The sequence below is a fragment of the Cricetulus griseus genome, unplaced genomic scaffold (assembly GCF_003668045.3).
Source record: "Cricetulus griseus strain 17A/GY unplaced genomic scaffold, alternate assembly CriGri-PICRH-1.0 unplaced_scaffold_58, whole genome shotgun sequence".
NCBI lineage: Eukaryota > Metazoa > Chordata > Mammalia > Rodentia > Cricetidae > Cricetulus > Cricetulus griseus.
In genome coordinates, this window is record NW_023277341.1 from 44,169 (window position 1) to 57,342 (window position 13,174).

General features: G+C 47.4%; 1 protein-coding gene across 1 annotated transcript; it reads right to left on the bottom strand.

Moving 5' to 3' along the window:
• Nucleotides 1-5,616: 5,616 nt before the first annotated feature.
• On the bottom strand, nt 5,617-10,845 carry LOC100771342. The gene is given in 1 exon segment (XM_027394118.2): nt 5,617-10,845. A coding segment is annotated over 1 exon segment (5,109 nt). The 5' UTR covers nt 10,729-10,845; the 3' UTR covers nt 5,617-5,619.
• Nucleotides 10,846-13,174: the final 2,329 nt, after the last annotated feature.

Below are 13,174 nucleotides of genomic sequence, written 5' to 3' on the forward strand. Positions count from 1 at the left end.
CCAGCTTTCCCTCTGTGTTGTTTCTAACACTACCCACACTGCTACACATAACCCTAATGAAAGTCATTGGGTCACATAAGAAGAAAAAGACATTGAAAGCAGGGGAGGGGTAGTGGGAGAGAGTGGGAAGGAGACAGGATGGTTATAGAAGGATGAGTATGATTAAAAGACATTATGTCTTTATGTATGAAAATGCCATAATGAAACCAATGTTACATGTAATTAATACACACTTAGAAAAACAATTATTTTAAAAGTGTGTAATTTGCCAGGAGATGGTGGTGCACAACTTTAATCCAAGCACTGGGGAGGTAGAGGCAGGTGGATCTCTGTGAGTTTGAAGCCACCCTGGTCTACAGAGTGAGTTCCAGGATAGCCAGGGCTACACAGAGAAACCCTGTCTTGAAAAAGAAAAGTGTGTGATTTAATATGTGTCGTGTGTTCTGTCCAGGTGCATTTTTAATTTTGAGTCTTTTGAGCTTTGGGTGGTTGAATCAGCAGACGTGGGTGGGCCTGAGGACTGTATATATTTTTATCCTCCCCAACTCAGAAGAGAACCTCTGCAGTACAGCCACCTCCTCATCCAGCTTGTTCTCTGCCCTGTCCTTATAGATAAAAAACCTTTACATTGATTTTATTTCTATAGGGATGTATCTGTACACACATGTGCCTCACTGCCCATGTAGAGGCCAGAGGACAACTCTGGGAGTTGGTTTTCTCCTTCTGCCACGTGGGTTTTAAGGATCCAACTCAGAGAAAACATCAGGCTTGACCGATGCACTCTTACCCTCTGAGCCATCTCGCTAACCCTCCCTCCTCAGCTCCTTCAGCCTCTCTCAAAGACTTTAAACCTTCCCCTGAGAGCCTGCCCTCAATATAGGACCTGTCTGGAAGCTTCCAGAGAGTCCAGCCACAGACTCACTGGAGCTTTTGTTCCCAATGGGGACTAGTCACACAGACTGGTGTGGGTCTTAATGACACCTGAATTTCCTGAAATTTAACCTGTTACCATTGATTTCCTGTGACACCTAGCCCTGTACAGACAATGCCCTACACAGACAATGCCTTGCACAAATTTTTCAATAGACTTTGTAGAAAAAGATCATCTGCACAGCTAGGCTGGGACACATTATTCATTCTTTTGAATTCATATTCTGCACTTCTGCCCCCAAAACCTGGTGCAGAAACAGGCCAATTCTCAACACAGAGGGTGAAGGCAAAGGACTTGAGAGACTGTCACAGCAGGCCGAGAGGGAAATGCCACCAGGCCACTGGCATTCCAGCTAGTTGTCAGAGACATAGAAGGCCTAGGGTATCTCGCTCTGCCCAATCAAGTTAAACAGTCCCTACGAGTGAACAAATGTGGCAAAGTTAAACAAATATTTTTTTCGCAGCTGGGTTGGTCCATTCTTTGTGTGGGTTCATGTGGGGGAGAACCAGAATGCTTTGATTAAATCAGCTGTTGCCATCAAATGCTGGCTTACAATAGACTGTCATATTTCCTGTCCTTATCTAGTAAGTGAGAGTTCTTGGTACTGTTGAAAGGAAGAATTACTCTCAACAGGAAACTTGCAAGGCTCCTTACCTAATGTTCTTGCCCGGTTACTACTAAGCATGAAAGCGACAAATCAGCCAGATGCTCCCACTGGACTGCAGAGTAGAGAAAAACACGTTGATTGTGCTCCTCATCCCAGTCCCACCCAGTGGGGTGTGTTTAGGATATCAAACTTCCCACTGTCCTTTGTAGCATGACAGACTACTGCCACATCTTGTTTCCTGACTGGAAGAAAGATAATGTTGCTCTTCCATGGAGTGACAATCATGGTTCTTCCCACCTGGAAAGGTCTTGGTGATTGTAGAAGATGCTACCAGACCTTCCTGGGGGTGCTTGTTTACCTATTAACCATCCAGAGTGAGGGAACAGATGATGGTAGAAGATGGCACACATTCTATATGTCAAACATTGGCTGATGCATTAGTTGTGTTCATCCTGTTCTTCATCACAGTTCTGTGAGATAATACTCATAACATTTGCATTTTGCATAAGAACTGAACTGGGTTAAGAGATGATTAATCATTTGCCCTAATAGATATTCCAAGTGGCAAAGGTGAGTTTCACACTCAGGCAGTCTGGCTCCAAGGCCAGAATTATACTACATTACCTAATGTCACAAGAATTACTAATAACATTTCTTAAGTGTCCCCTATGTACTAGTAGTAAGGCGGAGTTCTTTATAGGTGTGCCTTTAATCTTCATTAAAAAAAAAAAAAAAAAAAGTCAGCTGATTGAGTAACTTGCTCCTGGCCACCAGCAGTGAAGAAAGGAAGCGGCTGTCCAGGCTGTGCGGTGCACACGGCCTTTTCTGCCCTTGCTCACACACTGTGAGTTTTCACTGGGGAACAGATACACACAACTATGGATGTGATGCAAAGCAGATTTCTTCTCCCCTCAGAAAGCACATAAGATGCTGGAGACTGGTCTGTAGAATGCAGGGGCGCTAGTCTGTTTCCCCAACCAGCACCTCCTTCCTTCTGGAAAGAACACTGTTTCTTTTTTCTGTTAGGGTGTGTTGTAGTTTTCAGGTGTTACTGTGATGATATTTTGTTTATGCTATAACAAATAAAGCTTGCCTGAAGATCAGAGTGCAGAGCTAGCCACAGCCATAGAGGCCAGGAAGTGGTGGTACACACCTTTAATCCCAGCACTCAGGAGACAGAGGCAGATGGATCTGTTACAGTTCAAGGCCACCCTGGGCTACAGAAATTGATCCAGTCTAAAAGAAAAACAGAGCTCACACAAAGGTGATCTCAGCACTTGGGATCCCATGCCTTTATTCCCAACCCTAGGGAGGTAGAGATTGGAGTGATATGGCTGGGTGGAGAGAAGAATATAAGGTTGGAGGAGACAGGAGTTCAGTGCAATCTGAGCAGCAGACAGTCTGAGGAGCAGTCAGTCTGAGGATTCAGTCTGAGATGCAGTCTGAGGATTTGTAGGGACAGAATCTCCCCTTTGGTCTGAGCGTTGGTAAAGGTAAGAACTCTAGTGACTGGCCACTCTGCCTCTCTGATCTTTCATCTTTCACACCCTGACAGCTGATATTATTATTATTATTATTATTATTATTATTATTATTATTATTATTATTATTATTATTATTATTATTTAAGACCAAAGAGAATTCATGCTATATGTTACTGAAAGACCCCCGAAGGGAGACCCCTCACTCAAGCCTCGGGAAAGGCGCGCACCCAGTAGGCACCAAGACCAGACTTGCTGCAATCACACGAGGAAGTTTCTTGAGAGTGAAACGGAACGAGATCTCAGACCAGCATGCTGGGGTCGAAACCCATACACCACACAGGGGTAGAGGAGTTCGACCCCGGTCTGAATTTGTAACAGGCTTATAAAGGCAAAAAACCACAAAAGAATGGGGAAATATCAGAGTCATACAGTATTCTTCAGTTAAACCATAAACCATGTGTCACATGAATCATACACCTGAGGCACACTTAGGGCGTTGAAACATTCCATAGAGGTCATCAGAACCTCGGGTAGTTATTCTGGGAACTGTTTTTTCTTTTCTTTTCTTTTTTTTTTTTTTTTTTTAAGAAAGTTCCGGGTGTGATTACCTACAGAGAAGAGGGCCCTAGGGCAGGGGCTAGTGTTCTTTGAAAGTTTTGTTTTTACTCTTCATTCCCTCCTTTTTCTTTTTGTAAAAGCTCTAATCTTAGAGCGATCCCTCAGCTTCTTGTAATACCTGATATTGTTGTCTTAGGACCATTACCTGCACAGCGCTCACTCTTTCTTTTACAAAGGCTACTAGTTTATTGAGGATGCACGGCCCAAAGGTCAGGATTAGCAACAATATGAGTAAAGGCCCGACCAAAGTGGAGACTAGCGTAGAGAACCAGGGTGACCGGTTAAACCAATTTTCATACCATCCCTGGTGTGTTTCTCTTTCTTTTTTTCTGGTTTCTAGTCTATCTCTGAGCTTTGCCATAGAGTCTCTTATGACACCAGAATGATCTACGTAAAAGCAACATTCTTCTTTTAGGGCAGCACAGAGCCCTCCTTCTTTTAGAAAAAGCAGGTCTAATCCCCTCCTGTTCTGTAATACTACCTCTGATAATGAAGTCAATGACTCTTCCAGTTTGGTTATGGACTGTTCTAAGGCTCCCAAGTCCGCATCCATAGCTGCTCTGAGTTCATTATAGTAATAGGGCTGTTGGATGAGGGCAGCTGCTCCTGTTCCAATTCCTGCCGCCACTCCGAGTCCTAACAAAACAGCTAAGGTCAAGGTTATAGGTTCTCTCTTGTAGCGAGCACGGTGGTCAAATTCATCTATAAACGAGGCATCATCATGATAAATGACCCTAGGTACCAATTGGACTAAAATACAAAAGTCTTTAGTATTGTCAAAAAGTGAAGTATGGAGGCAGGGGGTCAAGCTGGTACCACAAGCCCACCAGGTATTGAGAGGGGGTACTAAGTATTTATCTGGGCCAGTTGTCAGGTTGGAGATAGTTACATTACAGAGGGGCTGATGCCTGGTAGGTACTTTTCCTATACACAGTCCAGTTCCTGACACTGCAGACAGGGTTAACTTTCGTTGGCTTCCCCAGGGGCAATGTGAGTGATCAGAAGTAACATTATAGCTACGTAGCTGAGCTATTCCTTCATAGTAAGGGGGATTGGAAGTAAAACACAGCCAGCAGGACTGAGTAGCAGCAGGGTTAGTGCGATTTAAAACAACAAATGCACTATCAAGCAGATTGAACAGAAGGTCCTCAGTCCCCATAGGGACACGTGGGGGTGCAGTCCAGAGAGAATATGAGCCTTCCTTTGGTGACAGGGTGGGAGGAGGAGGCCTCTCAGGCCTGGGTATGGGGTTATCAAGCACCGAATTGGGGCCTACGGGTCGTGTGGGTGGACTTTCTATTTTTATCTTAATGACAAAAACGAATCCAGGGTCCCCGCTGCCAGTATAGACTCTCCATCCCCACCGATTTCCTCTTACCCATTGACGATCCTGTTTTCCCTGTGGGGTAAAGCTGATATTTAAGGGGTTACAATAATTGTTTTTGCAAGGCCCCTGAGGGCCATCCGAGCTTCCAGAGGCACACCCAGTCCTATAAGCTGGGTATTTGGAGGGATCTCTTTCTCCTTTTTCTGGCTCTTCTGGCTTACGACCCTTCTTAACCATAATTAGATCCCAAGAGGAGGAAGGGTTCCAGTAGGCCTCTCCTGTAGTCTCACATCCCCATTTATTACAAAAATAGTCTGCAGCTCCTCCGCACCGTCTCTTCATTTCTCTGGATTGTCCCTGCCCGGGGCAGACATAGAAGTCTGCTGCCTGTAGGTTGGCTCGGAAAAACTGTCCTGAACACCCCAATGTGCTCCCTATGCCATGAGGGACACACTGTTCTTCTGGGGGTGGCTTTTCTAAGTCAGTGTAACTGGAAAGATCCCAAGCCATAGAGCCGGCTGCTAACTTACAGACATCGGGTGCAAGATCAGGCCACCAAGTCCAAAGGGGATGCACTGCGGTTGTTGACCATACGACGTCGCCCTCTTCGTTAAGCACTTCCCAGGTTAGTTTTTGGGGGGCATGGGGGTTATTACCCAAGGTTGGGGCTACGGCGAAGGCGCAGCTTAAGAGGATTGTCACTGGTTGCCACTGTCCAATTTTCTTCATGGTTATTCTTGCCCTGACTGGGTGTCTTCTTGACATGGGAAGCATGGACCCAGGCAGCAATCCCGTCGACCTTGACTGCTGAGGGGGTAGTCAACAGCACCAGGTAGGGTCCCTTCCACCGGGGCTCAAGCGTGCCAGCGCGATGTCGTCTGACCAGGACTGAGTCTCCGACCTGGAACCCGTGGGGCACCGTGATGGTTCCTGGAGCGTAGGCTTCTTTAATTCGACTCCAGATCTGTGTTTTAATAACTTCTAAGGCCTTTAAGTGAGTAAATAAAGCAGAAGAGGAGGGGGAGTAAGTGCTAGGATCCAATATCCCGCACGACTCCGTTAAGGGGGGCGGTCCCCCATGTAGGATTTCATAAGGGGTGAGGCCGAAACGCCCGGGCGAGTTTCGGACTCTAAGAAGTGCAAAGGGGAGGAGGGTCACCCAGTCCTTGCCGCCGGTCTCAATAGCTAATTTAGTAAGGGTCTCTTTTAGAGTTCTATTCATCCTTTCTACCTGTCCTGAGCTCTGGGGTCTGTAAGCACAATGTAATTTCCAATTAATCCCCAGTTGAGTGGCCAATTCTTGACTTACCTGGGCAACAAAAGCTGGGCCGTTATCAGACCCGATTACCTTGGGAATCCCGAATCTGGGCAGAATTTCTTCTAGTATCTTCTTGGTCACCATCTGAGCAGTTTCAGATTTTGTGGGAAAGGCTTCCACCCATCCTGAAAAAGTGTCTATAAAAACTAGAAGATATTTATTACCATATTTTCCTGGCTTAACTTCAGTAAAGTCTACTTCCCAATAGACTCCTGGTCGGTCTCCCCTCATTCTTTTTCCAGGCTCCTTGAACGGTCGGGCCGCATTGGTCATAGTACAGGCTTGGCATGCCTCCACTACCTGTTTTGTTGTGGTGTGTAGGTCTTGAACACAGTATTTGGAACTTTTAATTAGTTGTTTAAGTTTTTCAGTTCCGAGGTGAGTTAGTTGATGTAACCTTTTTACATAGTCCTGCCCTTCTTTAGCTGGTAAGACAATTTGCCCATCTTCAGTCAAGGCACAGCCTTTATGTGTGTGCTCCGGGGGCTCTGGTGGGTGATTTCTGATTTCTTCTATTAGCACCGTAGTTCCATGGGCAGCTTGCTTGGCTGTCTGATCTGCCATCTGGTTTCCCCGTGTAACTGGGTCAGTCCCCTTTTGATGTCCTGGACAATGGACAATGGCCAATTTCTTGGGTAGGTGTATGGCTTCTAGAAGAGCCAGGATTTCTTCTTTGTTTTTAATGTCTTTCCCTGCCGATGTGAGTAGGCCCCTCTGCCTATAGATAGCTCCATGAATGTGGGCGGTAGCAAAGGCGTAGCGGCTATCAGTATAGATGTTGACAGCCTTACCTTCTGCCAGGCGCAGAGCTTGAATTAGTGCCAAAAGTTCGGCTTTTTGAGCAGACGTCCCCTCTGGGAGGCTGCTGGCCCACAGCACCTGTTTCCCATCTACCACCGCTGCTCCTGCTTTTCTTTTTCCTTCCACCACGAAGCTGCTGCCATCCGTATACCAGCTAGGCACACCTGGCCAAGGTTGATCAGTCAGGTCCGTTCTGACTCCAGTCTCCTCCGCCAGGATATCAGCGCATCGATGCACAGGAGTAGAGTCATCTGCTTCAGGGAGTAGGGTGGCAGGGTTGAGGATAGCAGGGGTAGCAAAAGTTATTCGATCAGTTAGTAACAAGCTCTGGTAATGAGTCATTCGAGAGTTTGTCATCCAGCGGTCGGGGGGCTGCCGTACAATACTCTCTAAGGCATGAGGGGCGATTATAGTCACATGTTGACCCAGGATCAGCTTGTCAGCATCTTTGACAAGCAAGGCTACTGCGGCAATGGCTTTCAGACAAGAGGGCCAACCGCTGGCTACCGGGTCTAGTTTCTTTGACAAGTAAGCCACCGGCCGCTTCCAAGGACCCAGGGCCTGAGTCAGGACTCCCCGAGCTATTCCAGCCCGTTCATCAACGTATAAGGTGAAAGTTTTGGTCAAGTCTGGCAGAGTCAAAGCAGGGGCTGTGAGCAGGGCAGTCTTTATTTTTTCAAAGGCTTTCTGATGTTCTTCTTTCCATGTAAATGGGACTTTGTCTTTAGTCAGAGGGTACAAAGGGGCCGCCAAAGTGGCGAATCCTGGTATCCAGAGTCTACAAAAGCCCGCCGTTCCCAGAAACTCACGTACTTGTCGTGGAGTGGTGGGGGTCGGGATCTGCATCACAGTTTTCTTTCGGGCTTCAGTGAGCCACCGCTTCCCTTCTCGGAGGGTGTATCCCAGGTAGGTAACTTCTGGACAGCATAATTGGGCCTTTTTTGCGGACACCCGGTACCCCAACTCACCCAATTCTTTTAGAAGCTCTTTGGTCCCATTAAGGCACAGTTCCCAGGTCGAGGCTGCAAGCAGCAAATCATCTACATACTGTAAGAGAGAGATTTGGGGGTTTCGTGCCCTGAAGGGCGCAAGGTCACAGTGGAGCGCTTCATCGAAGAGAGTTGGCGAGTTCTTGAATCCCTGTGGAAGCCTGGTCCAGGTCAGCTGACCGGTGTGTCCTCCGTCGGGGTCCCGCCATTCGAAGGCAAACAGGAGTTGGCTACTTGGATGTAGTCTGAGGCAGAAAAAAGCATCTTTTAAATCCAGAACAGTGTACCAGGACCGCTCCGGTGGCAGGGAACTTAGCAAATTGTAGGGATTGGGCACTGTCGGGTGGATGTCCAGTACCCGCTTGTTGACCTCTCTCAAGTCCTGGACAGGTCGATAGTCATTAGTTCCAGGCTTACGTACCGGCAAGAGGGGAGTATTCCAGGGGGACTGGCAATGAATCAGTATACCTTGTTGTAATAGCCTCTGGATGTGTGGTCGAATGCCTTCTTTAGCCTCCTGAGTCATGGGGTACTGCCTGACTGAGATGGGGGTAGCAGCTGCTTTTAATTCGACCACCACTGGCGGTACCCGCTTAGCCAGTCCCATTCCCGCTTGCTCTGCCCAAACTCCTGGAAAAGCTACCAACCATTCCTTGGAGGGCAAATTCTCAATCTTGGGTTCATGGAGGCGATATTCTTCTTCTAGATTTAGGACTAAACATGCTATAGGTGTCTCCCCCCAGGTGACTTCCGGCCCTGTCGAGGTGAACTGGACCTGAGCCTTTAGTTTAGTCAGCAAGTCCCTGCCCAGAAGCGGTGCAGGGCACTCAGGGATTACAAGGAAAGAGTGAGTCACTTGGCTTTTTCCTATTTTTAAACTTCTTTTTGTTGTCCAGGGATAAAGTTTACTACCAGTGGCTCCTGTGACCAGAGTCCTTCTTGATCCTAATTGTCCTAATGGTTCAGTCAAGACCGAGTGTTCAGCCCCAGTGTCCACTAAGAAGTCAACGGGGTTCCCCTCCACAGAGAGAGTTACCCTGGGCTCGGGGAGGGGGACCGAGCCCCGACTCCCCTAATCTTCTTCAAGGGCCAGTACCTTAGGGCCCTTCTGTTTCTTTTTGGGGCATTCTCTGGCCCAATGTCCTTTCTCTTTGCAGTATGCACATTGGTCCTTTTCAAGTCGTGGTCTCTGTCCGCCCACGGGTCTATTTGCTTTGTTGCCCAGGTGCCCTAACTGTCTTTTCTCTACCCTTTCTTCACCTACTACTGCGGCCAAAATCCTAGTCAGATTCTTCTCTTGGCGGCGGTCACGCCGTTTCTCCCTTTCTTCCGTCTCTCTTTTTTCTCTCTCCTGCTTCTCTTCCTCAGTCTCCCTCTTGTGATACACTTTCTCTGCTTCCTTCACTAAATCCTGTAAAGTATAATCTTGGAGCCCCTCTAATCTTTGTAACTTCTTCTTGATATCAGGGGCTGATTGTCCTATAAAAGCCATAGCTACAGCCGCCCACTGTCCCTCTGAGGAGGGATCAAATGGAGTATATCTCCTGTAAGCCTCCATTAAGCGCTCTAAAAAGACAGAGGGTGGCTCCACCGGACCTTGTAGGACCTCCCTTACCTTAGCCAAATTCGTGGGTCGCCTTGCAGCTCCCTTGAGACCTGCCACTAGAGCCCGGCGGTAGACCGTGAGACGCTCCCTACCTTCTGCAGAGTTATAATCCCAGTCAGGGCGGATCAAGGGAAAAGCTGCATCTATAAGGTTAGGGAGGTTGGTGGGGGCTCCATCTGGTCCCGGAACATTTTTTCTAGCTTCTAGGAGGATTCTCTCCCTCTCTTCCGTGGTAAAAAGGACTTGCAAAAGCTGCTGGCAATCATCCCAGGTGGGCTGATGAGAAAACATTAGGGACTCAAGAAGCCCTGTCAGGCCTGAGGGATTCTCTGAAAAAGAGGAGTGGTTAGTTTTCCAGTTATACATATCGGCTGATGAGAACGGCCAGTACTGTAGCGGGACCAGTTCTCCCGGAGCCGGGGCGGGTCCATAAGCTCGTAAAGGTAGGGCAGTAGCAGAGTCAAACCCCGCGCCTTCTCCCCCTGGGCTACGACCCCGGCGGCTTCGGGTTCCGGCCACCGGTCCTGTTTCAGAGGCCGTCCGGGAGTCGGCGGGGGGCGACACCTGTGGGGGACGTGCGTGGGAAGCTGGTTGAGGATACGGGGGTGGAGGGTAGTCGAGGAGAAGGGAACCATCATCAATTTCAGGATAAATCTTCGTAGGGGCCGATGGAGCAGGTACCGGTTTATCTGGAGGGGGTACTTTCGGTTTGGCGGCCACGGCCACCGTCACCGTTTCTGCCCCTGTCGTCCAGGGTCTCACCCAGGGTGTCGGATTTTGGACCAGGTCCTCCCATACGATAATGTATGGAACCTGATCAGGGTGTCCCCCTGAGGCCTGAAAGATAATTCGCTTGACAGCGGAAATGAGAGACAGGTTAAAAGTTCCCTCCGGAGGCCATCCTACGCCAAAACTCGGCCACTCAGAGGAGCAGAAAGTCTGCCATGGCCCTTTTCTGACTTCAACAGAAAGATTATGAGCCCTCGTCTTAACGTCCGTCCAATGGTCCAGGGTCAGTGTTAGCGGGGTCGTCACGGTCTGTCCCATTCCTGGTTCTATCACACTTCACAAAAAGAACAATCACAAAGACAACAAAACAGAGAGACAAAATCGCCGACCTTGAGTCGACCAGAAATCCTGAAAAGAGTCAGACGGTCTACAGATTGTCAAGGAGGAAACTAATCCCCGGACTTTCCTCGTGGGGGTCCACCAGGCGTCCCTGGTCCTTCCCCTGTCCTCCTGGGACGTCTCCCAGGGCGAACAAACGGTGGACACCCGGATACGTCTATCCCCGTCCACTCTGCTCCCCCCTCTGGAGGAGCAGACTCGATTAGAGCGTTTGCAAAAACCAGAACTGCGATCGCACCAGATCTCTGAACAATCCACAAACACAGAATCACAACAGAACAACGAGGAATGAAAATCCTTACCTCCAAGTGGGTCTAGGACCCCTGGGTGGTCGCGCAAATCCCGGACGAGCCCCCAAATGAAAGACCCCCGAAGGGAGACCCCTCACTCAAGCCTCGGGAAAGGCGCGCACCCAGTAGGCACCAAGACCAGACTTGCTGCAATCACACGAGGAAGTTTATTGAGAGTGAAACGGAACGAGATCTCAGACCAGCATGCTGGGGTCGAAACCCATACACCACACAGGGGTAGAGGAGTTCGACCCCGGTCTGAATTTGTAACAGGCTTATAAAGGCAAAAAACCCACAAAAGAATGGGGAAATATCAGAGTCATACAGTATTCTTCAGTTAAACCATAAACCATGTGTCACATGAATCATACACCTGAGGCACACTTAGGGCGTTGAAACATTCCATAGAGGTCATCAGAACCTCGGGTAGTTATTCTGGGAACTGTTTTTTCTTTTCTTTTCTTTTTTTTTTTTTTTTTTTAAGAAAGTTCCGGGTGTGATTACCTACAGAGAAGAGGGCCCTAGGGCAGGGGCTAGTGTTCTTTGAAAGTTTTGTTTTTACTCTTCATTACTATCATAAATGTCCATCAAATCAGTGGCTCCAAACAACATAAATTTAGAAACTTATGACTCTGGAACTCAGAAGTCCAAACTGGGCCTCACTAAGCTAACCTGAAGGTGTCAACAGGGCTCTGCTCCTTTTAGAAAGCCTGGTGCAATGTGTCTTTCCTTGTCCTCTTTAGCTTCTAGAAGCTTCTCATATTCCTTGGCTATAGAGCCTCTCTTCAAAACTAACAACATCCAGGCATAATCTTCTCTTATTCCCTTATCTCTGTTTATTCCTCCCTACTCCTTTCCACTCTGAAGGACCCCTGGGGACAACACTGTGCCTCCTGGGTGGTCCAGGACACTCTCCCCATTTAAGGTAGTTGACTGGCAGCTTCATGTCCCTTTGCCATGTGACTCTCAAATAGGTTTCAGGGACTGGGAAAAGATCTCTGTGGGTAGTCAGGGGAACATTGCTCTGCTTCTCACAAGGAACTTCCCTTCCCTACTCTTACACCATATAGTCTACTTCAGAGCATCAACTCTGAGGGTACAATTTTACACACCTGTAATCTTAGAACTTGGGAGGTAGAGGCAGGAGGATTATCAGTTCAAGGTTATCATTGGCTATATGTCTTGGACACCAGCCTGAGCTATCTGAGATTCTGTCCTTGCCCCCTCTGTTTTTCTCTGTGTGTGTGTCTCTCTCCCTCTCTCTCTTCCTCCCTCCCATCTCTCTTTTCTTTTCTTTTCTTTTCTTTTCTTTTCTTTTCTTTTCTTTTTAAAGCAGACAACTTAATAACCTCGACTCAGAGAATGGACTTGTAACTTTGGCTAGAGTTCATGGGGAAGAGATGCTTCCGTTCCCACGAATTGAACTGATGGGGGAGGGGTGGGGCCTCTTCCTCATCAGCTCAGAGTACCTCTGCTTCAGTTGTAAATGCTTGTGACTGTTCTTCCTGCTGGTAGTTGCTGTGCCCACCATTGCCCAAACATGGGATGAGTTTTCCTAAAATACAGGCTCTCCCTGCTATTTCTCCAAGAAGAGTCTATGGGGTCCTGGAAATTGCTTTTAAAAAAGAAATTATAATATATAGTACATTACATATTATATTTTATAATGAAATAAGGTCTCCTTGGGTTGGCTATGATCATATTTTATTGTATAGACATATGGAATTCTTAAGAATAAAAAAATTATAATAAAAATAAAATAAGATCTCTTTAGTGGTGCCCCAAAAAGTGTTCTCTTGGAAGGCTTGTGAACAGCAAGCAAACTAGGATCTGGCTAGAAGTTTACATTTTCTGTAAAAGTGATGAAGCTTTTCTTTAAAAAACAAAACAAAATAAAACTGGCTTATATTTGTGGGTCCTAGATTCTTTTACAGATGCATAAAGCATGTATATATATATACATGTATACATGTGTACGTACATGTATATATGTATATATACATATGTATATATGACATGGAAGCAGAAGGGAGATGGGGCAAGGAAGGAGACTAGCAGGGAGGGAAAGGGAGAGA